We start from the raw sequence: 25,934 nt of genomic DNA on the forward strand, positions 1-25,934 counted from the left end.
AGAGCCTCAGGCTCTAAACATGTGTTTGAGAAAAAATAAAAAAATAAACTCATAGAAGGCTATCCAGCGCCCTGCAGGGGGCGCACCCCTAATGGACCGGCCGCTCCTGCTCCTTATACTCAAAGACAGCTACTCTACGGCGGCAGGTTGGCTCTCCTGCGCGAGAGCCCGCCATACTACGTCGGCTCTCTCACAGGCTACCAGGGGCGCGCGCCCCCGACTCCCGTGCGCGATCGCCACCAGGCACACGCGATAGCTCGTTACAGAGCGGGGACCGGGAGCTGTGTGTGTAAACACACAGCTCCCGGTCCTGTCAGGGGGGGAAAATGCTGATCTCCTGTTCATACAATGTATGAACAGAAGATCAGTGGTTTCCCCTAGTAAGGCCCCCCCCCCCCCCCCCCACAGTAAGAACACACAAGTAAGAACACACTTAACCCATTCACTGCCAGTGGCATTTTTATAGTAATCCAATGCATTTTTATAGCACTGATCGCTAAAAAAATGCCAATGGTCCCAAAAATGTGTCCGAAGTGTCCGCCATAATGTCACAGTACTGAAAAAAAAAAAAAAAAAAAAATTCAAAATTGTCGCTCTATTTTTGTTTATAGCGCAAAAACTAAAAACCGCAGAGGTGATCAAATACCACCAAAAGAAAGCTCTATTTGTGGAAAAAAAAAAAAAAAAAAAAAAAAATAAAAAAGACGCCAATTTTGTTTGGGAGCCATGTCGCACGACCACGCAATTGTCAGTTGAAGCGACGCAGTGCCGAATCGCAATAAGTACTCTGGTCTTTGACCAGCAATATGGTCCGGGGGTTAAGTGGTTAAGATGCATGGTTATGCTCAGCACCACAGCTAGATTCTACAGGGTTCACAGGTCTCATTTACTTTCCACACATGCAGGTGATCAAAAAACAATGTTCATTTGCTCCTAGTCTGTTGTGTATTCTTGTACCCATGGAGACCAGTTGTCCAGTGACCTGCCCTCCATTAGCATTTACATTTTCCGTGGAGTTAAATACTGGATAAAGGCTTCTATGATAGTAGGGAAAATGCATCTGTAAAAAAAAAAAAAATCTGTCTTTCGCCAAGTGTGCAAGGGATACTTCAACAGAGAGCAGGGTAGATCAAAAGCTGCTTGGGTAGAGAGGTTTCCATTTAGAGATAACACCTTCTGTACAGAGGGTTTCCTTGCCAACCAGCAGCAAATCTGAGCTTAAAAATCAAAAGCGGGCAGTACTCTTCCCACACTATCCTGGTCATAAACACTATTACATGTGGAAACTGTCATTCTGTGGTATAATGAAAGATACAGCTGTGCATTTATACAATAATTCTCCTTTTAAGTGCTGCAACACATTTAGGCCTCATGCACAATGGCCATTTTTTCCTGCAGCATCTAGGGGTGTTTGCGGTCTATTTTTCTGCCATTAAAGCGGAGGTTCACACAAAAAGAGAACCTCTGCTTTTTGGATCCCTCCCCCTCTCCGGTGTCACATTTGGCACCTTTCGGGGGTGGGGGGGGGGGTGCAGATACGTGTATAAAACAGGTATTTGCACCACTTCTCGGTTCTGACTCCCGCGGGAGTCCAGCCCCTTCACGTCACACCCCCCCCCCCCCCCCCCTGTCTTCTGGGAAACACTGTTCCCAGGAGAGGGCGTGGGAACCAGTGACGGCGCGCCGCGATACTCGCGAATGCGCAGTAGGGAATCGGGCAGTGAAGCCGTGGTGTCGGCGGTAAAGCACTGCCTTACCATCATTTTTGATGCGCTATTTGGGCCCTAAGGGGGGGGGGGGGGGGGAAAAAGGGTTAAAAACTGCCTGCAAAACGCCGCTGCAGGGGCGCTTTGCTGGCGGTTTGGCGCCACTGCCCATTGATTTCAATGGGCAGGGGCGCTGTAGGAGCGGTGTATACACTTTACCGTCCTGCCAGCGCACCGCTCCAGTGCGAAAGCCCTCTGGCTTTCACATTGGAGTGAAAGAGGCTCTTTCAAGGCGCTTTGCAGGTGCTATTTGTAGCGGTATAGTGCCTGCGAAGCCAGCCTCAATGCCCCTACAGATTAACCTATGTGTCCATGCATACATAGGTGTTTAGAGGAGATTAGGGGCAGGAATTTTAAAAGGCAAGAATAAAAAAAAACACACACACAGAGTTTTGACTCCTAAACGCTTTACACGAGTTTACAAGCATCAAGGGTTTTTTCTTCCAAAACGCTACTGCCAGGAGGAAGAGTTTAGGAGTGTTAGCAAAAAATGTCCAGTGTGCATGAGGCCATATGAACCACAATAAATGCAAGCCACAATTTGAGGATACTTCTACCAGGTATTCCCAAATGTGTACACAGATTTCAATGCTACATTTCAATACACAATTTTTATATGAAGGTCTGCAGTACAGGTAGTCTCCAGGATTCAAACAAGGTTCTGCAGGTTTGTTCTTAAAGGGGTTGTAAAGGTCCAATTTTTTCCCTAAATAGCTTCCTTTACCTTAGTGCAATCCTCCTTCACTAACTCCCCTGGACTATAGGAGAGTCAGGACGCCCACTAACACACAGCTCCTTTCTCTATCTGCAATGTAGAGAGCGGCCTGACTCTCCTGTAGTCCAAGGAAGGGGGCGAGCACGACACTCCACACCAGGGAGAAAGCCTTGCATTACTGTGTGGAGATACAGACAGAGGAACAGGAAGTGAGGATTTCTCAGAAGAAATAAGGACATTTAAAAGCAAAATCGAAGGATGAGGTAAGTAAAGGAGGACTGCACTAAGGTAAAGGAAGCTATTTAGGGAAAAAATGTTTTACCTTTACAGCCCCATTAAAAAAAGAGGAAGTAAACTCTTTTTTCATCCTTGCAAAGTAAAGGCATAATGTGCTAGTATGCATCACATACTAGCTCGTTACGTGACACTTGCCTGCAAACAAAGCCCGCCTCCATCTTCGCCCGTCTTCCTTCCAGGGCAGCGGACTCCGGCTGGGAGACTGGCCGAAACCATATGATGTCACTCCCGCGTTTGCGGGTTACGGCACACGCTCCTGAAGGAATGGCACGGGCGGCTGTTCCTTCTGAACGCATGCACCGATGATATAAAAATCAGCACATTATACAGTAAATGTCTTCTAAACAGCACACGTTTAGGAGATATTTACAGTACGTATAGGTAGAAATCATAAGAGGAAGGTATACACAACCTCTTTAAAGTGGTATTAAATCACAAACAGCATAATGTGGTTGTATGCATTGCATACTAGCACATTATGAAACATTTACCTTAGAACGAAACCCTGCATCGGTGCCCTGTCACCGGTGAGTGAGCCGACATGTTCCCTCTGTGTTTCTTCCAGGATCACAGGCCCTGGTGCTGCGAGTGGCCAAAGCCGCAATGACATCACTTCCACGCATGCGCTGCTGATGTCAGCAACAGCATGCAGGGTCAATATCTCCTAAACGGTGAAAGTTTAGGAGATTCTTTTTATCTATAGGTAAGCCGTATTATAGGCTTATCTGTAGGTAAAAATCACCAAGTGGTGTATACCAACGCTTTAAAGTGGATGTAAAGCCACGCATCCTTTCTAAACTACTGCCATAGTGCTGATCTATAAGGATATACACGCCTCCTGAATGTATCCTCACCTGTCAAATGTTTCCCCTCTGTCTGTTATGAGACCCAAAAAACTGCAGATTCTGTGGGTGGATCTGTTGTCTGGAGCTTGGTGGGTGGAGTCATAATGTCAGTAGAATCCCCGCCTACCTCTACACTCCCCTTGTCAACATGCAATTTTTTCTTGTGTATTTCTTACACTAAATTCTGCTATGATCCCAAACATCCAGTCAAAATCCAGAAAAGTAACCACATGACTTCAGAAAAGGGGTGGGAATGAAAAAATAATGCTCGTCTCCAGGCTAGTGCATGAGATATGTAAATAACCTGATGTTGCAACTGTGATCAGGTGACCTCAGACACACACACACTGCAATATAACAATCAGATCACTTGAGCTTCTCCTCTGCCCAGCTCTCACTAGATACATCTAACCCAGGGTTTGACAAATTTGCTTGGAATCTAGGAGCCAGCTAAAAAAAGTTAGGAGCCAGAAAACACACCCCGTCCTGACGGGCTTGCACACAGAAGCGAACACATACGTGAGCAGCGCCCGCATATGTAAACGGTGTTCAAACCACACGTGGGGTATCACCGTGATTGGTAGAGTGAGAGCAATAATTCCAGCCCTAGACCTCCTCTGTAACTCAAAACATGCAACCTGTAGAGTTTTTTAAACGTCGCCTATGGAGATTTTAAAGGGTAAAAGTTTGTCGGCATTCCACGAGCGGACGTAATTTTGAAGCGTGACATGTTGGGTATCAATTTACTCGGCGTAACATTATCTTTAATAATATTTAAAAAAATGGGGATAACTTCACTGTTGTCTTATTTTTTAATTTAAAAAAATGTACTTTTTTTCCCAAAAAAGTGCGCTTGCAAGACCGCTGCGCAAATACGGCGTGACAGAAAGTATTGCAATGATCGCCATTTTATTCTCTAGGGTGTTTAATTATATATATATATATATATATATATATATATATATATATATATATATATATATATATATATATATATATATATATATATTATCCTATATGTTTGGGGGTTCTAATTAGAGGGAAGAAGATGGCAGTGAAAAATTACATTAGAATTGCTGTTTAGCTTGTAATGCTTAACTTGTAATACCAACGGCCACCACCAGATGGCGCCAGCTTACACATCTGGTAGTAATAACTTGTAATACCAATGGCTCACCACCAGATGGTGCCAGCTCACACAAAAATTATTTTTTTTTTTTTTTTTTTTTCCCCCTTCCAAGCCAAGTCGCCAGGACCCTATTTCTAGTTGCCATGGCGACCAGGATTTGTCGAGCCCTGATCTAACCTAAATCAGATCACTTGTCTGTGTATATTCCGTTTTCTGTTCTGTTTTCACTGCACTATACATGCATTTCCTCATCACACTGAATTGTGGATTACACCCCATGATGAGAAACATCCAGTCAAAACACAGTAAACGCAGCCAATCCTGGGAGAGCTGGAAGGGTGAGGAGGGGAGAGAGGGATGTAAATTGTGAACTTTTTACATAGGATGTGCCTCTGTCTCAGGCTAGTGCATGAGATATGTAAATAACCTGTCACTCACAGCAAGGGGGCGGAACAGACTAAGGTTTTTCTCTGCAAGTCAGTTTTATTTCACTGAACAATAAAAGAGGATTGCTCAGAGCAGGATTAACTACGTGTAGCAAGACTGGGCACAGATAATAGAAAATCTTATACCCCTACATTGTGACAAAAAAATAAAAAAAATTATATATATGTATATCGTAGGAAATCCCACTATTGGATGGAAGATTCCTTCATAAGGCCTCTTTCACAAGAGGCGGAGTCCGCCAGCTCCTTGTGAGATCTCTCCGTTGATCTCTGCTTACTTAGTGGGGAGGGACTTGTGCAGCGCAGCCGTCTCCTATGGAGAGATCTGATGAAAACGGACAGCATGTTCGTTTTCATCAGATCTCGCCCGATCTGATATGGACGTATCACCATCCGTCCGATTTTGGCTGATCGGGTCGGATGTCAGCGGACATGTCTCCGCTGACATCCGATGCTCCCAAGTAGGGTTGTCCCGATACCGATACTAGTATCGGTATCGATTCCAATTTTTTTCGGCGGTACTCAGACGCCGATACCCCGCCCCGATACACAAATAGAATACTTGCCGTCCCCCCCCCCGCCGACCGCCGCAACCGAAGCCGCAAAAGAAGCGCCGCCGTTACGCCGCATCCCCGCTACCGCCGACTGTGTAATACGGGCGGGAACATTACAGCTTTGAATCGCTGTAATGATTTGCGCATATTGAAAAAAGTGAATATTACCGCGCTTATCAGGGGAGAGGGGAAGGAAGGAGGTGGGGAGGGGTAAGGGTACAGCTGCGGCACTGAAAGGTGTATCAAACCATAAATAATTGATAATAGGGAGGATAGTGCTGCGCTAATGGGTGGTGGGTGGGTGGGTGTATGGACAAGTGGGGGAAGGGAAAGAAGATGGTATAACTGAAAGTAGGAACAGTGTAACCAAAATAGCATAAACAAAAAACTGATCAGTGAACAATACTGATGCAAATCATATAACTCCACACATTTCTCTTAATGTGATAAAATAAAATAAGGTATTAAATAGTAATTAGTGTATAACACAACACCCGAATAACTGTGATGGGTAACAGTATTAAACTGGTGATAAAAAGTCCATGGACAAGGCTTGAGCTGTGTCAGCCAAAATATATATGGATGATAATTAAACAGTCCGAAAAATAAGAAAAAGTGCTGGTGTAGGTCCGCAGTGTGAGGTGGAAGAAAGATAGGTATCCAGTGATCCTTTTAAGGTGAATAAGGGTGTCCCCTTACCTTACTGCTGTAAGGTAACAGCATATAGATCCAACCACATTAGGTGGTTAACCAGATGGGCTTTTATCCAGAAACGATAGATCCTCCTTGGAAATCTCGTCCCGGATTGATGAATATCACACCCCAAAGAAAATAAAGCATCGATAGTGTGATATCGTTTAAAATTTTAATTCTCGTAAAAAGTACAAACAAGGGTACTCACATTGTTAAAAATACAATAAGGCATGTAAGAAAGGAGAGCAGTCTGTCGCCAACGTCACCTCCGATACCTCTCAGTGGGCTCATGCGCATTCGTCACTATCATGTGACTTCCTCAGGAGCTACTCCTGAGGAAGTCGCATGATAGTGACGAATGCGCATGAGCCCACTGAGAGGTATCGGAGGTGACGTTGGCGACAGACTGCTCTCCTTTCTTACATGCCTTATTGTATTTTTAACAATGTGAGTACCCTTGTTTGTACTTTTTACGAGAATTAAAATTTTAAACGATATCACACTATCGATGCTTTATTTTCTTTGGGGTGTGATATTCATCAATCCGGGACGAGATTTCCAAGGAGGATCTATCGTTTCTGGATAAAAGCCCATCTGGTTAACCACCTAATGTGGTTGGATCTATATGCTGTTACCTTACAGCAGTAAGGTAAGGGGACACCCTTATTCACCTTAAAAGGATCACTGGATACCTATCTTTCTTCCACCTCACACTGCGGACCTACACCAGCACTTTTTCTTATTTTTCGGACTGTTTAATTATCATCCATATATATTTTGGCTGACACAGCTCAAGCCTTGTCCATGGACTTTTTATCACCAGTTTAATACTGTTACCCATCACAGTTATTCGGGTGTTGTGTTATACACTAATTACTATTTAAATACCTTATTTTATTTTATCACATTAAGAGAAATGTGTGGAGTTATATGATTTGCACCAGTATTGTTCACTGATCAGTTTTTTGTTTATGCTATTTTGGTTACACTGTTCCTACTTTCAGTTATACCATCTTCTTTCCCTTCCCCCACTTGTCCATACACCCACCCACCCACCACCCATTAGCGCAGCACTATCCTCCCTATTATCAATGATTTGCGCATAGACACTCCCCCTTGCTCAGGTGAACTGTCCAATCCCGAGCAAGGGGGAGTGTCTATACGCAGCGTGGGGCCAATCATTACAGCGATTCAAAGCTGTAACGTTCCCGCCCGTATTACACAGTCGGTGGCAGCGGGGATGCAGGTAAGTGGAACATGGCTGGATGGGGGGAGACGCTGGATGGATGGGGGGGGGGAGACGCTGGCTGGATGGGGGGGGGGAGACGCTGGCTGGATGGGGGGGGGGAGACGCTGGCTGGATGGGGGGGGGGGCGCTGGCTGGATGGGGGGGGGGGGACGCTGGCTGGATGGGGGGGGGGGGTGACGCTGGCTGGATGGGGCGGGGGGGGATAAGACGCTGGCTGGATGGGGCGGGGGGGGGGGGGATAAGACGCTGGCTGGATGGGGGGGGGGGGGCTAAGACGTCTGGCTGGATGGGGGGGGGGGGTGACGCTGGCTGGATGGGGGGGGGGGGGGGAGACGCTGGCTGGATGGGGGGGGGGGAGACGCTGGCTGGATGGGGGGGGGGGGTGACGCTGGCTGGATGGGGGGGGGGGGAGACGCTGGCTGGATGGGGGGGGGGAGACGCTGGATGGGGGGGGGGGGGGGGATAGACGCTGGTGGATGGGGGGGGGGGGGGGAGACGCTGGCTGGATGGGGGGGGGGGGATAAGACGCTGGCTGGATGGGCGGGGGGGGGGGGATAAGACGCTGGCTGGATGGGGGGGGGGGGAAGACGCTGGCTGGATGGGGGGGGGGGGGAAGACGCTGGCTGGATGGGGGGGGGGGGAGACACTGGCTGGATGGGGGGGGGGTGACGCTGGCTGGATGGGGGGGGGGGGAGACGCTGGACTGGATGGGGGGGGGGGATAGACGCTGGCTGGATGGGGGGGGGGGGGGGATAAGACGCTGGCTGGATGGGGGGGGGGGGGAGACGCTGGTGGATGGGGGGGGGGAGACGTGGCTGGATGGGGGGGGGGGGAGACGCTGGTGGGATGGGGGGGGGGGGAGACGCTGGCTGGATGGGGGGGGGGGGGACGCTGGCTGGATGGGGGGGGGGAGACGATGGCTGGATGGGGGGGGGGAGACATGGCTGGATGGGGGGGGGGGGAGACATGGCTGGATGGGGGGGGGGGGAAGAGCTGGCTGGATGGGGGGGGGGGATAAGACGCTGGCTGGATGGGGCGGGGGGGGGATAAGCGCATGGCGGATGGGCTGGGGGGGGGGGGGGAAGCGCTGGATGGGGGGGGGGAGAGGGGGGGGGGGACGCTGGCTGATGGGGGGGGGCGGGGGGGAGGAGACTGGCTGGATGGGGGGGGGGGGGGGGGAGACATGGCTGGATCTCACACACACAGTTGTGCTCATAAGAATTTATGGATTTCTTGGTCATTTTTCAGGAGAATATGAATGACAAAAACATTTTTTACTCATGGTTAGCGTTTGGCTGAAGCCATTTATTATCAATCAACTCTTTACTTATTTTAAATCATAATGGTAAGAGAAACTACCCAAATTACACTGATCAAAAAGTTTACATACCCTGGTGATTTTGGCCTAACATGCACAAAGTTGACACAAGGGGGTTTGAATGGCTATTAAAAAGGTAAACATCCTCACCTGTGATTGCTTGTAGTGTGCGTTAGAGATCTCTCTCGATCTATCTATCTATCATTATTAGGGTTGTCCCGATACCACTTTTTTAGGACCGAGTACAAGTACCGATACTTCCCCCCCCCCCCCCCATGTACTCGCCGATACTGGTACTTTTTTTTAAATGTGTCCATGTGTCCCCAAACGCAGCCATGTTCCCAAATGCAGCTATGTCCCCAAAGAGAAAGTCAAGCCCCCCTCCCCCCCCCGCCAAGTTGATCAGCGAGGGGAACATTACAGCTTTCATTTGAATAGCTGTGTTCCCCGCCGCGCCTTGTCATATATAGCCCCTCCCCCTTGTCCGGGCACTTTGATGGACAGATCACCCATCCAATCCTGGGATGTGTGATCTGTCTATCAAAAGTGCCTGGACAAGGGGGAGGGGCTATATATGACAAGGCGCGGAACACACGGCTATTCAAATTAAAGTTGTAATGTTCCCCGCACTAATCCACTAGGCGGCGGCGGGAGGGGGGCTTGACTTTCTCTTTGGGGACTAGACAGCGGCAGCAGCTCTCTCCGCCCGCTCTACGAAAAAAAAAAAGGTATCGGTGAAGCACCAGGAGCATTTGCGCGAGTACAAGTACTTGCGCAAAAACTTGGTATTCGTCCCGATACATATATACTAGTATCGGGACAAATCACACACAATATATATATATATATATATATATATATATTAAGCTGGGGGATAGGTAGCAGGTACAAAAGCTCCCTGGGATGAGCAGGCACAGATACCAAGTCCATGGGATAAGTGAAAACAGAGGGGTGTTTATAGGTGCTATACACAGTCTATTTACAGGTGCTGTACAGTGTGCAGAAAACAAAAGTAATTAAACAAAAGCCTAGCCGTGTCTTGGCTCCAACTATACAATATATATCTAGGCCCTCACTACCAGGCTGAGCAAGCCTACAGCTTTTCAGCTTCCACAACAAAGGCTTAAAGCGGATGTGCCACGGGAAAATAATATTAAAAGCCAGCAGCTACAAATACTGCAGCTGCTGACTTTTAATATTAGGACACTTACCTGTCCTGGAGTCCAGCGCCGATCGCAGCAGAGCACGAGCGATCGCTCGTCACTCTGCTGCTCCCCCCGCCATCCACACTCAGGGAACCAGGAAGTGAAGCGCTGCGGCTTCACTGCCCGGTTCCCTACGGCGCATGCGCGAGTCGCGACGCGCCAGCCGATTGGCTCCCGCTGTGTGCTGGGAGCCGAGTGTTCCCAGCACACAACGGGCGACAGACGGGATGTGACGGAATGCCTGTCTTTTGCCCGTATCGTGTGGCCGGAAGTGGGTGCAAATACCTGTCTTTAGACAGGTATCAGCACCCCCCACCCCCCTCCCCCCTGAAAGGTGTCAAATGTGACACCGGAGGGGGGGGGAGGGTTCCGATCAGCGGGACTCCACTTTAGGGTGGAGAACCGCTTTAAGAGTTTTCACCAACCTCCTTGCTCTCACAGATCAGTACCAACTGTGTTTCCCAGGCAGAGCAAAGGCTGTCTGCTCAGGTGAGCTTAACCACTTAAGCCCGGGACCAATATGCTGCCTAAAGACCCAAGGAGTTTTTACAGTTCGGGACTGCGTCGCTTTAACAGACAATTGTGCGACGTGGCTCCCAAACAAAATTGGCGTCCTTTTTTCCCCACAAATAGAGCTTTCTTTTGGTGGTATTTGATGACCTCTGCGGTTTTTATTTTTTGCGCTATAAACAAAAATAGAGCGACAATTTTTTAAAAAAAATCAATATTTTTTACTATAATAAATATCCCCCAAAAACATATACAAAACATTTTTTTCCCTCAGTTTAGGCCGATACGTATTCTTCTACCTATTTTTGGTATTAAAAAAAAAAAAAAAAAAAAAAAAAGGCAAATCGTTTATCGGTTGGTTTGCGCAAAATTTATAGCGTTTACAAAATAGGGGATAGTTTTATTGCATTTTTTTTTTTTTACTACTAATGGCGGTGATCAGCGATTTTTTTTTCGTGACTGCAACATTATGGCGGACAATTTTGACACATTTTTGGGACAATTGTCATTTTCACAGCAAAAAATGCATTTAAATTGCATTCTTTATTGTGAAAATGACAGTTGCAGTTTGGGAGTTAAACACAGGGGGCGCTGTAACATTTAGTGTTCACTTAGTGTGTGTTTACTACTGTAGGGTGGTGTGGCTGTAGGACTGACATCATCGATCGAGTCTCCCTATAAAAGGGATCACTTGATCGATGCGTCGCCATAGTGAAGCACGGGGAAGCCGTGTTTACACACGGCTCTCCCCGTTCTTCAGCTCCGGGGAGCGATCGCGACGGAGCGGCTATAAACAAATAGCCGCGCCGTCGTCCCAGATCGCTCCCCGAGGGAATCCGACCACCGCATGTAGCGGGGGGGGGTCCCGATCGGACCCCCCACCCACGTCAAGCAGAGCACGTACAGGTACGTTGATGTGCCTGTCCGTGCCATTCTGCTGACGTATATCTACATGAGGAGGTCGGCAAGTGGTTAAATGGACCTGGGAGAGAGGAACACCTGAACTGGATCTCCCTGAACGTATAAGAGAGGAGCCGGGGAGAGGTATAAACCCCGAACAGGACTTTCCCAGGATCGCTCTGCTACAAAAAAATTATATATATATATATATATAAAATTTAGTGTGTGTGTGTGTATATATATATATATATATATATATATATATATATATATATATATATATATATATATATACACACACACACACACTAAATTATATATATATATATATATATTATATATATATATATATATATATATATATATATATATATATATATATATACACACACATACACACACATATACACACACACACACACACACAGGTATAGAGATATACACACACAGTGCCTTGCGAAAGTATTCGGCCCCCTTGAACTTTGCGAACTTTTGCCACATTTCAGTGCAGCAAACTCTCTCCAGAAGTTCAGTGAGGATCTCTGAATGATCCAATGTTGACCTAAATGACTAATGATGATAAATAGAATCTACCTGTGTGTAATCAAGTCTCTGTATAAATGCACCTGCACTGTGATAGTCTCAGAGGTCCGTTTAAAGTGCAGAGAGCATCATGAAGAACAAGGAACACACCAGGCAGGTCCGAGATACTGTTGTGGAGAAGTTTAAAGCCGGATTTGGATACAAAAAGATTTCCCAAGCTTTAAACATCCCAAGGAGCACTGTGCAAGCGATAATATTGAAATTAAAGAAGTATCAGACCACTGCAAATCTACAAAGACCTGGCCGTCCCTCTAAACTTTCAGCTCATACAAGGAGAAGACTGATCAGAGATGCAGCCAAGAGGCCCATGATCACACTGGATGAACTGCAGAGATCTACAGCTGAGGTGGGAGACTCTGTCCATAGGACAACAATCAGTCGTATACTGCACAAATCTGGCCTTTATGGAAAAGTGGCAAGAAGAAAGCCATTTCTTAAAGATATCCATAAAAAGTGTCGTTTAAAGTTTGCCACAAGTCACCTGGGAGACGCACCAAACATGTGGAAGAAGGTGCTCTGGTCAGATGAAACCAAAATCAAACTTTTTGGCAACAATGCAAAATGTTATGTTTGGCGTAAAAGCAACACAGCTCATCACCCTGAACACACCATCCCCACTGTCAAACATGGTGGTGGCAGCATCATGGTTTGGGCCTGCTTTTCTTCAGCAGGGACAGGGAAGATGGTTAAAATTGATGGGAAGATGGATGGAGCCAAATACAGGACCATTCTGGAAGAAAACCTGATGGAGTCTGCAAAAGACCTGAGACTGGGACAGAGATTTGTCTTCCAACAAGACAATGATGCAAAACATAAAGCAAAATCTACAATGGAATGTAGAGGTCGACCGATATAATCGGCTGGCCGATATATCGCCCGATATTTGGCGTTTTTTTATTAATCGGCATTGGCCGATTTGTACTGTAAAAAAGCCGATTTAAACTTCAGCAGCGCGACTTGCAAAAAGCTTCTGTAATAGAAGTCAATGCAAGTTGCCTGAAGTTTCCTGTAGAAGACTTCTCTCTCCTGGGCAGACTGCCAAGTTTTGAGAAAAGATATACAATGTTGCTACTTATCAATGAACTGAACTCCGTGTAGGAGAGTTCTCAGTTTAACCATTTAAAGCAGGGGTGCCCAACCTTTTGAAGAGTGAGGGCCACTTAAGCAACTTGGTGACCAGTCGAGGGCCACAATGAGCGGAGCGGACAGATGACCGGTCACGGCTACTCTATAGGCCCTCTGACCCGCCCAGATAAAAGGGGACAAATGTTTTTCGGATTGGAGGTAGGCGGGCGTAAACAGACATCTGTCGCTCTGTAGAGGTGAATTGAGGGTCCCATTTGGTCGGGCTGATCATGTGAAAAGGGCCTAAGACTGCTTTCACACTGTTGTGCTGCGGTTTACCCACACCGCCAGTGCTGCCGTGTCTATCCTGCGGGTTAGCTGAACTTTGCCTTAGACTCCGCCTGTGGCAAAAGCCGGCGTTGTAGAGGAAGCATCGGCTTATGGGGCTCTGCTCCGCAGCCATTTTCTTCCTCTACCACCAGCTCCATTCGCAACACTGATGCTGTGTTATGGCGGGTCGGCAACCTGCAATCTTTGCTTGCTAACCTGCCATTCCAGAGCAGGAGGGCGCGGGCCACTGGTTGGCCACCCCCGATTTAAAGGTTAAATCTTTGACACTTGTTGCTTACAAGTAAAAATACCGTATTTTCTGCTAGAAAATCACTTGGAACCCCCAAACATTATATATATTTTTTTTTAGCAGAGACCCTAGGAAATAAAATAGCGATTGCTGCAATATTTAATGTTACACGGTATTTGCGCAGTGGTCTTTCAAACACATTTTTTGGGAAAAAATATGCTTTAACAAATAAAAAAAAAAAAAAAAAAAATAACTAAACAGTAAAGTTAGCCCATATTTTTTTTTTCGCCCAAAAGTTTTTATGCATTACAATATATATATATATATATATATATATATATATATATATATATATATATATATATATATATATATTTATATTACACAAAAACAGGTAATGAAAACTTTTGGACGAAAAACAAAATATGTGATAACTTTACTGTTTAGGCCAAAAGCGCCTGAAAAACGCCCCAGTGTGAAAGGGGTCTAACAGTTAGATTTTATGAGATGAAGGGGGGGGGGGGAAATCGGCCTAACATACAGGCCCAAAAAAAAAAAAAAAAAAAATTATATATATATATATATATATATATATAAGGCATCATAAATCGGCTATCGGCCGCCGCGATTTCTAAATATCGGCATCGGCCAGAGAAAAACCCATATCGGTCAACCTCTAATGGAATGGTTCACAAATAAACATATCCAGGTGTTAGAATGGCCAAGTCAAAGTCCAGACTTGAATCCAATCAAGAATCTGTGGAAAGAACTGAAAACTGCTGTTCTCCATCCAACCTCACTGAGCTCGAGCTGTTTTGCAAGGAGGAATGGGCAAAAATTTCAGTCTCTCGATGTGCAAAACTGATAGAGACATACCCCAAGCGACTTACAGCTGTAATCGCAGCAAAAGGTGGCACTACAAAGTATTAACTTAAGGGAGCTGAATAATTTTGCATGCCTAATTTTTCAGTTTATTTGTTAAAAATGTTTGAAATATCCAATAAATTTCGTTCCACTTCATGATTGTGTCCCACTTGTTGATTCTTCAAAAAAAATTACAGTTTTATATCTTTAAAGCCTGAAATGTGGCAAAAGGTTGCAAAGTTCAAGGGGGCCGAATACTTTCGCAAGGCACTGTATATATATTAAAAAAGTTCAATGTGTTTTTGGACTCCTGACAGACCCTTGTACCTTTCATCCAGTGCTGCACTGATGTTTGTGGATTCTGAGTCATGGGGAAAGCAAAAGAATTGTCAAAGGATCTGCAGAAAAAGGGTAGTTGAAGTGTATAAAACAGGAAAGGGATATAAGAAATAAAATAAAAAATAAGATATCCAAGGAATTAAGAATGCCAATCAGCAGTGTTCAAACCAATCAAGAAGTGGAACATGAGGGGTTCTGTTGAAACTAAGGCCTCATGCCCACTGACGTTTCTAAAAAACGGGCTGTAAAGCTAGTACAGACTCCAGGAAAAAAAGCGGCTTTTTTAAACGTGATTTTTTTCCGCGTTTTGCATTGAATTCAATACATGTTTGGCCGCGCTAGCTTTCAGCCACGTTTTTCTTTCTCTATTCAAAAATCAATGGTTCCCTATGGGAGCCCATTGATTTGAATAGAGGTCGCACCAGAAGTCGGATCAAGATGATCCGACTTGCAGGGCGACACGTGTGCAGAGAATCTTGAAGGGGAACCCCCGCAAAAAATTGCGTGAGGTTTCCCCCAGGATGATACAAGGCCCTTCGGTCTGGTATGGATCTTAAGGGGAATCCCCCCACGCCGTTTTTTTTTTGGTGTGGGGGTTCCCCCAGGATCCATACCAGACCTTTATCCGAGTACGCAGCCCGGCAGGTCAGGAAGGGGGGCGAGCGAGCGCCCCCCTCCTACACCATACCAGGCCACATGCCCTCAACATGGGGGGGGTGGGTGCTTTGGGGCGGGGGGCACTGCGCCCCCCACCCCAAAGCACCCCATATTGACACTTTTCCTCCCGGTGACTGGGTAGGGGTACGATGTACCCCATACTCATTCACGTAGGGTGGGGGGCCGGGATCTGGGGGCCCCCTTATTAAAGGGGGCTCCCAGATACCGATAAGCCCCCCGCTGGCAGACCTCGACAAACAACAGCCAGGGTTGTCAGGAAGAGGCCCTTGTCCCCATCAACATGGGGACAAGGTGCTTTGGGGTGGGAGGTGCAGCACCCCCCCATGTTGAGGGCATGTGGCCTGGTATGGTGTAGGAGGAGGGGCGCTCGCTCACCCCACTTCCTGACCTGCCGGGATTCCCCTTAAGATCCATACCAGACCGAAAGGCCTGGTATTATCCTGGGAGGAGCCTCACGCAAAATGTTTTTACATTTTCGCAGGGGTTCCTCTTCAAGATTCTCCTCACACGAGTTGCCCCGCAAGTCGGATCATCTTGATCCGACTTCTGGTGCGACCTCTATTCAAATTAATGGGTTCCCATAGGGAACCATTGATTTTGAATAGAGAAAGAAATGCTGAACGAGGCTTAAAGCGTTAAGCCTCGTTAAATCACGTTTTCCGGCGTCTGACGTCTTTACATCTCTAACGCTGCAGTTTCAGGACGCACTGGTCCTGGGGTTTTTTTGTAGCTTAAAAACAGCTCAGCCATTTACAGCTCAAAAACGTCATGGTGGGCATGAGGCCATAGGCTAACATGGAGAGCTGTGTGTAAGCTGCAAAAAAACACTCAGAAAAGTGGCTGTTAAAACATCCAAGGATTTCAACCACAACTGCCAGGAAAATTGTTCGGGATGCAAAAAAAAAAAAAAACACAAATAACTTTAGATGAAATACAGGACTTTCTGAAAACATGTGGTGTGGGCGTTTCAAGATGCACAAAAAGGAGGCAATTAAAGAAAGATGGGCTGCACGGTCGAGTTGCCAGAAGAAAGCCATTACTACGCAAATGCCACAAAAGTATACAATACGCCAAACAGCACAGAGACAAGCCTTAAACCTTCTGGCACAAAGTCATTTGGGGTGATGAGACCAAAATTGAGCTTTTTGGCCACAACCATAAACGCTGCATTTGGAGAGGAGTCAACAAGGCCTGTGATGAAAGGTACGTAGGTGGATGACTGATGTTTTGGGGATGTGTGAGCTACAAAGGCACAGGAAATTTGGTCAAAACTGTTGGCAAGATGAATGCAGTATGTTAATCAAAAGAAATACTGGAGGAACATTTACATTGATCAGCCAGGAAGCTGCGCATGGGAAGTACTTGGACATTCAACACGTCATTGCCTACAGCAGAATAAAGTGAAGGTTCTGGTTTATACCATAAAAATAAAAAAAATAAAAGAATCTGGTCCAATGATTGTATTGCAGACGTGTTTTTTTTGTCCCCGATGATAAATTTATATGCACTTTCGAAACACGTCAGTATCTTCAAATACTTACCACTCAGAGCCATGTTGTATATGGGCTCTTTGTTCAATGTGGTTGATATGTACCACTTATTCCTGTTTATGTATATCTATGAATTCAACATTGCATTTATTTCCTTTGGTTTCAGCCCTGGTTCACACTGGGCTGCGGGAGTGAAGCCGTGCGAGTTCAGCTGAACCCGCACGATTTCACTCCCGTCGGCAGTCCCGATTTTGGCCGCGATTTAAGAGACATCTGTGCAGGTTTCTGCACAGATGTCTATGTAAATCGCGGCCCGAAATCGCAAAAAGTAGTACAGGAACTACTTTTTGAAATCGGTGCAGATGCGGCGTCGCACCGATTAGGACAGTGTCATTGCCGACAATTGGCGGCAAATGCCGCCGATTTGAGATGCAATTTCACATGTGAAATCGCATCTCAAATCGAAGGAAATCGTACCCAGTGTGAACCTGGGCTCAAAAGCGTGCCAATCCACATGAGTAATCAATCATCTGAAGATTATGAAAGAACAGGCATGTTCAGACACTAGTCTGAATCCGTATGAGTTTTATTTTTGACACTTTTTTGGTAAATGGGTATGTGTACAATGTACCCCATACTCATTCACATAGGTTGGGGGGCCGCCGGGAGGGGGCTTCAATAGTTCCGATAAGCCCCCGCCCTCAGACCCCAACAACCAACGACCAGGGTTGTCGGGAAGAGGCCCTTGTCCTCAACATGGGAACAAGGTACCAAAGGACCTGGGGGGGGGGGGGGGGCGTGCGCGCTCACTATCTCGTCCCCACCTCCTTTCCTGACCTGCTGGCTGCGATGATTGGCTGCCATGCACAGCTGCAGCAGATTCGGGCATTTCCACTGAAATCAATGTATATGCACAAAGCTACACATTAACCCATGCTAGAATGTTCAAATTAAAGTTCACTAAAATGCATGCCTCTTGGAGAAGACATGTAGACCCAGTCATAGGTTCACACCTACGTAGGCTGTGGTTGATGTGAATTTGGCGGTAAGGTTTGCATTTTTTCACAAAGAGTTTTGTGCAGTTTGATGTGTTTTACATTTTTGGAATGTGTTAGAATTGTCTGTGTTTTATTATTGAAGTGTCTTGTCATGCAAAAAAAAAAAAAAAAAAAAAAAAAAAAAAAACACACACACACCACACACAAGTTTTTCCATGCATTTTCTAAGTCTATGGAGCCAAAAATGCACCATGCTGCATGTAATAAAAAAAAAAAAAAAAAATATCCTGCACCTTTACAAAAATGCACTGGTAGAAACTGCATCAGATGTGATGATATGTAACTTGGTGAAGCGATAAGCAGAGGGTGAATTGCCGCTGCCTAAGTTGGGCAACTAAATGTTTAAAAAAAAAAAAAAAAATCATCATGTATGACATGCAAGGAAAAAGCAACTGCGACAATATTGATAGAGTCCACAATAGTCCTCAGACGACAAGAGTATTGTATGTAAAGATGGATATCCTCCAGAGCATACACCAATAGCTTATAAGTAGATCAGCTCAAAAACATTCCATAAACCAGAATATTGATCCATATGCAATGGCTAGGAATAGCACCACAGTGAGTCCACAAATAAATGAAGTGCCCACCACCGTATAAGATTGGTAAACAGCCAAAAGGCAAGCACAAATAGGCATTGGGCTATAACCCAGCCGCGGCCTTTGACATCCAGTGAACAGTAATACCAGGTAGCTGACTTTCAATACAGATGGAATTAAAGGGTCACTAAAGGAAAAAAATGTTTTAGCTAAAATTAGCTTCCTTTACCTTACTGCAGTCCTGGTTTCATGTCCTCATTGTTCGTTTTTGCTCTGATGTTGCTGTAATTCCTCTCTGTTCTGGACACTTCCTGGTTGTCCGTTTCCTGATCACCACAGTACTGGGAGATTTCTCACTGTGGTCACTAATCAAGGAGGTGTGATTACTGTGTGTCAGCACCAATCCAGTTTCGTTTTACAAAGTATCACTGCCCTCTATTGGCTATTTGTCTCTGTACATCAGAGAACCAGGAAACAACAGCAAAAATGAAACTAAACTGTAGGTACATTATACAATTGTTTTTTATCTATTTTTAATATTTTTTAAAGGGAATCAGTTAACTATTATGTCTCTATACCCTGTAAACAGTCATTTCAGCTAAAAAAATTTTTTCCTTTAGTGACCCTTTAAGCGTACCATAGAACTCCTTCAACATAACATATGGTCCGTGGAATCATACAGCATGCAAGGAAGAAGGAGGTCCATAGCGTAACATGATAAAAACACTGGTTGCATTTATTAAAAAAGGTAATGTACTTGAAAAAGAGAAAGAGAAAGAATTGAGGATCGATGTCGGGGTGGGCGGGACCCAGCTATCCAACACCAGCCAATGGGATGGAACCTGGGCAGGCCGATACGTGTATGTGGCCCGTCCTTTTCTTAAACAGCCCACTCATTGGCTGGATAGCTGCTGGTCCCGCCCACCTCAGACATCGCTGAATCTCTCTCTTTCACCGCGGCGCTGTAATGAGCAGTTTCACACAGTTACACTATCGGCTGTGAAATCTGCCAGTGCCACCTGCCAATGCCAACTGGTGCCACCTGCCAATCAGTGCCACCTGCTAGTGCCATTGCCAATTAGTGCCACCTGCTAATCAGTGCCAACCAATGGCACCTGACAAAAATCTGCCTAAAATATCGGGCGCAAAAATTGGCATCATATATCGGCCGCCCTGATTTCTAAATATCATGCAAAGAAAAAACTCATATCGGTCGACCTCTAGGGCTAATCAGAGCACTCCTGCCGATCGCAGGTGCAGTTCCCCCAAGAAGGGTTGGTTCACACTAGGAATCACACAGGAAAATGCTTGTGTTCCTGTACAATTTAAGTGCAGCCCATTCATTTGAATATGCTGAAATCGCACCAGTCTACGTTTACTGACTTTCAATATTCCATCAACATGCAACATAAATGCACCTGTCTTATTTTTTTGCCAGCGCACTGCAAGTGTTTAATAGAAGATGCCAAGACACAGATACAGAAGAGTGTTAAGGGCACCCAATACATCACATATCCCTTTCTTTTTGAAGAAGTACCCAACAGCAACAACCTTGTTTGCATGCTACCACAGTTTGCCTATACATGCAGTCTGAATTGGCAACAGTTGCTATAAAAACAAAAACCACACACACACACACACACACACACACAGTGGAACACTGCAAAAGTCAATATATGTATGTACCTATGCAAAGTTATTTGAGAATCAATCAGCAAATGTTGAAACGAAAATGTTAACCTACATGTCTTGGCCAACAGGATATCTGTATAAAGCAAGATTAAACAAACAATGCAAGAACTCTGAAGATGAGACACTAAGACTTTTACAATACAAATACAGTATACATTTCTTAACCAAAGAAGCTAAAGGACATCCAACAACTCTGCTGAGCATGATTGATGGCAAACAATCACATGCTGGCCTCTATATCAGTCAAAGATTACAGTGATCCGAATTACCCAACTGAATGTGCAGATACATCCAAATACCGCTGCCATAGAGTAAAAGCTACAAAAGAGTGACACCATTGTCATGGTCGTGTAGAAGAGACACCAATGACCATCGGGAAGATAACCACCAGAGCCAGCAAGTTAATTCAATGCATCAGTTCTCCATCAGTCATCATTATCAGTGGAGTTGGCTTATTATAACAATGTAAAAAAAACCTTGCTGGACACTTGGCCCCATTCAGATCTGCACCATGGTTAGGAAATAAAAAGCTCCACCCCAGACTGAATCTCAATTAAATTCCTATGGGAGAGTTAACCAGCACCCCCCCCCCCCCTCTCTGTCACTGAAAATTATAATAAAATGGAAAAAATGGGAGGCTCAGATTGCTCATGCTGGACATTTCCATCCCACCCCCCCTGCTGCATACACAACCCCCCCCCCCCTAGAGAAACCAGAGAAAAAGAGGGGATTACAATTAAGCTTTGTTCATGTCGAACTAATCATATGACAGTTTTTTTTTTCCCCCCCTCGCCCATGATTGGGCATTGCAGTTAAATGCATCCATCACTTTTTAAGGTAAACGTCCATTGTTTTCTTGCAAATCAACACCATTTCTGGGCTCTACAACAGCATCTGAGGTTTCCCCTTGGCAGAAAGATTTTTCTGATTACTGATAAATAGCCAATGCCGACACTTCTCTGCCCGCCAGAAGCACCTGTTACCTGCAACGGATGTCCAAAGTGCGTTCTGCGTTGAGATAAGGGTCAATGAGCAACTGTACCCATATTCCAGAGACATACAGTATACACATACATTTTTTTTTCTGTAAAAGTCCAGAATTTACACCCGATAGTGTTTAGGGCAGAAAGTGTCCATGTAACCCTGAGATTGCTGAACATGCCTTGATCCTGACTAAAAATTGGGAACGTGCAAGCATGAGCTCAAGCCACACACTTTTCTATATAAAAGCAAATTCCATGTGTTAGAATGGCAAACAAGAAATGCTGCTTTGCCTGCAGTGTACACACAGCTCAATGGGACAAGCTGCGTCCAAAAACCACACAACGCAAGCAGGCCAAATAATGCCTCGAAAGACAATATGATTTTGCTGACCTGTGTTCCAAACATGTGGAGAGCTCTGATTTTCCTGTGTTTGACACAACCCACTAGTAAGAAGCGTATATATAAAATCATTCAGCAAAAACACAAATCAATTTCAAAAGCAGCATTTCATCCACAAAAGAAGAGTATTGTGTTCTGTGCTGGCAGCTTCCAGCATTCCACCTGTTGCTGAACTGATTGTCAATGATATTTACCCATTGAATGATGCATTGCAGGGCAAAACGTAGAATTTAGCTCATGGAGAAGCTACTGAACATTAGCAAAGATGAAATAGAAAAGCAGAACGTTTGTCATAAAAACAGTCACTATTATATTGCATTATTCTACAAACATGCGCACCAATCCACAACGCATGCAGCTTTTATCCCATTTATAAACCAGCCGCACATTACCGCCCCAGTGTGCCAGGTGCACTATTGTGGAATATATTATTATAAAAAGGATAAACAGATAGCCAACTATTCCATAAACATTGTAGCTGACAACAGTAGAATCCAGAACAATGAGGAATGATCAACACAACTGTACTTCTGCAGAAACTGGAAAAGGACGATTCTTTATCACACCTCGACAGCAGTTTTACTGCAATCTAAAGGATGACCCCCCTCAGTGCCCTGTAATCACTGCAAGCTATAGGATGACCCCCTCAGTGCCCTGTCACTCTTGCAATCTACAGCATGGCCCCGCAGTGTCCTGTCATCACTAATCTAAAAGGAGAACCCTGCAGGTCCTGTCATGACTGCAAGCTATAGCATGACCCCACAGTGTCCTGCCATAACTCTATAGGATTGTACCCCCCCCCCCCCCAGTGTTATCATTGTAATCTATAGGATGACCCTGCAGCACCTCTGCCTTTTTCAGAATAACCCCACAGTGACCAGCCAACATTGCACTGCTGGGTCCTACTATAGATTACGGTAATGGCAGGACACTGTGGGGTCAACCTATAGAATATACCCACAGTAGCCTGTCATCGCTATAATCTAAAGAATAACCCTGCAGTGTCTTCTCATTTCTGCATTATATATAATGATCCTAGAGTATCCATTCATTACTATAACCTATAGTATGACCCCGCAGTGTCCGGTCATTGCTGTAATCTATAGGATGCCCCCTGCAGTGTCCGGTCATTGCTGTAATCTATAGGATGACCCCGCAGTGTCCCGTCATTGCTGTAATCTATAGGGTGACCCCGCAGTGTCCCGGTCATTGCTGTAATCTATAGGATGACCCCGCAGTGTCCCGTCATTGCTGTAATCTATAGGATGACCCCGCAGTGTCCCGTCATTGCTGTAACCTATAGGATGACCCCGCAGTGTCCCGTCATTGCTGTAACCTATAGGATGACCCCGCAGTGTCCCGTCATTGCTGTAATCTATAGGATGACCCCGCAGTGTCCCGTCATTGCTGTAACCTATAGGATGACCCCACAATATCCTGTCATTGCTGTAACCTATAGGATGACCCAGCAGTGTCCCGGTCATTGCTGTAACCTATAGGATGACCCAGCAGTGTCCCGGTCATTGCTGTAATCTATAGGATGACCCCGCAGTGTCCCGTCATTGCTGTAACCTATAGGATGACCCCGCAGTGTCCCGTCATTGCTGTAACCTATAGGATGACCCCGCAGTGTCCCGTCATTGCTGTAATCTATAGGATGACCCCGCAGTGTCCCGTCATTGCTGTAACCTATAGGATGACCCCACAGTGTCCCGTCATTGCTGTAACCTATAGGATGACCCCGCAGTGTCCCGACATTGCTGTAACCTATAGGATGACCCCGCAGTGTCCCGTCATTGCTGTAATCTATAGGATGACCCCGCAGTGTCCCGTCATTGCTGTAATCTATAGGATGACCCCGCAGTGTCCCGTCATTGCTGTAATCTATAGGATGACCCCGCAGTGTCCCGTCATTGCTGTAATCTATAGGATGACCCCGCAGTGTCCTGTCATTGCTGTAATCTATAGGATGACCCCGCAGTGTCCCGTCATTGCTGTAATCTATAGGATGACCCCGCAGTGTCCTGTCATTGCTGTAATCTATAGGATGACCCCGCAGTGTCCTGTCATTGCTGTAATCTATAGGATGACCCAGCAGTGTCCCGGTCATTGCTGTAATCTATAGGATGACCCCGCAGTGTCCCGTCATTGCTGTAATCTATAGGATGACCCCGCAGTGTCCCGTCATTGCTGTAACCTATAGGATGACCCCACAATATCCTGTCATTGCTGTAACCTATAGGATGACCCAGCAGTGTCCCGGTCATTGCTGTAATCTATAGGATGACCCCGCAGTGTCCCGTCATTGCTGTAATCTATAGGATGACCCCGCAGTGTCCCGTCATTGCTGTAACCTATAGGATGACCCCGCAGTGTCCCGTCATTGCTGTAACCTATAGGATGACCCCGCAGTGTCCCGTCATTGCTGTAATCTATAGGATGACCCCGCAGTGTCCCGTCATTGCTGTAACCTATAGGATGACCCCACAGTGTCCCGTCATTGCTGTAACCTATAGGATGACCCCGCAGTGTCCCGACATTGCTGTAACCTATAGGATGACCCCGCAGTGTCCCGTCATTGCTGTAATCTATAGGATGACCCCGCAGTGTCCCGTCATTGCTGTAATCTATAGGATGACCCCGCAGTGTCCTGTCATTGCTGTAATCTATAGGATGACCCCGCAGTGTCCCGTCATTGCTGTAATCTATAGGATGACCCCGCAGTGTCCTGTCATTGCTGTAATCTATAGGATGACCCCGCAGTGTCCTGTCATTGCTGTAATCTATAGGATGACCCCACAATATCCTGTCACCCCCTCTGTGCCATGCTTTGTCCATCTATTACTGCCAGTACTTGCCATGCTCCTGATCTCCCTGCCTTCCATGTGACAGCCAGTCCCTTACAGAAGAAGCAATGAGCAGTTGAGGAAAAGCTGATGGTCTTACCGGTAGGTCCACACTGACATCGGTCCCGTCCAGTAGTTGTACTTTACAGGTCAGCACCGACTTGCTGTCCCCGGCGGCGGGGATGTGGACCGTGGCTCCTCCGCTGTGTACAGGGGGGGAGTGATAGTTGGGGTGCGAGTAGAACCCCCCAGAAGGAGAAGTGACCGGAGCAGCTGCCCTCATCCCCACGGCTCCGCCATCCCTCTCATCCCGACCAGCACGAAATCCTCCTCTCCCAGCGTGCCGCTGCATCGACCGCCGGCCAAAGGTCCTCCGCAGGAACCGCAGCATCATCGTCCCCTCACTCACTCCCTCCCTCCGCCCCAGAACCTCCTCTTCCTGGGTGATAAAAGCGGAGGGCACCTCTCAGAGCCGTACAGCCATGGACGAGGTCCCGGCACAGGTGTGTCCTTCCAGGAAACTTTCCTCTTCTCCTAGTCCCGGCCACACATCCCTTCCTAGTCCTTCCTCCTTGACACTAATAGGACACCTGAGGAGGGAGCCCCCCGGGAAATGGCCGCCCCGTCTTCCTCTCACTTCGGGTTCCCAGCTGAAGTGGAATGACACAGAGCCGGGTTTGTTTGGTTTCCCCCTCCCTCAGCTCTCCTCCTCCTCCTTCTCCTTCTCTCTTCTTGTACCGTGTCTCCTCCTCCTCCTCCCTCCACACTAGTTTGGCTCCTCTCCCAGTCTCTCTATTGACGAGGCTGCAGCAGCAGCAGGTGTTTTAACCCCTTCCCCTGCACTTCCTGCTCCAGGGAAAGGTAGAGGGTCACGTGGTCCCGCCGAGCCCACAATGCCTGGGGAAGTCGCTGTCAGTCACAGATAATGGCTGGTCTGCAGCTAGACTCCCCCACATGACCGCCTTTGTATATTCTGCCTGTTTCAGCTTTATCTTAGCTTAAAGGTATAGTTCACCTTTACTAAAAGAAACTGCCTGTGCAGGTGAGGGGAGTCTGTACAGAAGACCAAACGTGTTCTTGCTTTAGGAGGAGGCTGTAGTGTGTAAAAGTTTGAGGCAGGTGTGAAGAAATGCTGCAAAGTGAGAATATATGTTTTATTACAGTGGTGGC

The 25,934-nt window shown here is 46.3% G+C and overlaps 1 protein-coding gene across 1 annotated transcript in view; it reads right to left on the reverse strand.

Moving 5' to 3' along the window:
* Positions 1-25,484, reverse strand: part of EPB41L4B (erythrocyte membrane protein band 4.1 like 4B) — a 334,961-nt gene extending 309,477 nt beyond the window's left edge. Inside the window, exon 1 of the mRNA XM_040353483.1 lies at positions 24,865-25,484. Within this exon, the coding sequence (XP_040209417.1) occupies positions 24,865-25,158 (294 nt within the window). The 5' untranslated portion in view covers positions 25,159-25,484. The remainder of the gene's footprint in view (positions 1-24,864) is intronic.
* Positions 25,485-25,934: the final 450 nt, after the last annotated feature.

Source organism: Rana temporaria, chromosome 5 (genome assembly GCF_905171775.1).
Source record: "Rana temporaria chromosome 5, aRanTem1.1, whole genome shotgun sequence".
Taxonomy (NCBI): Eukaryota; Metazoa; Chordata; class Amphibia; order Anura; family Ranidae; genus Rana; species Rana temporaria.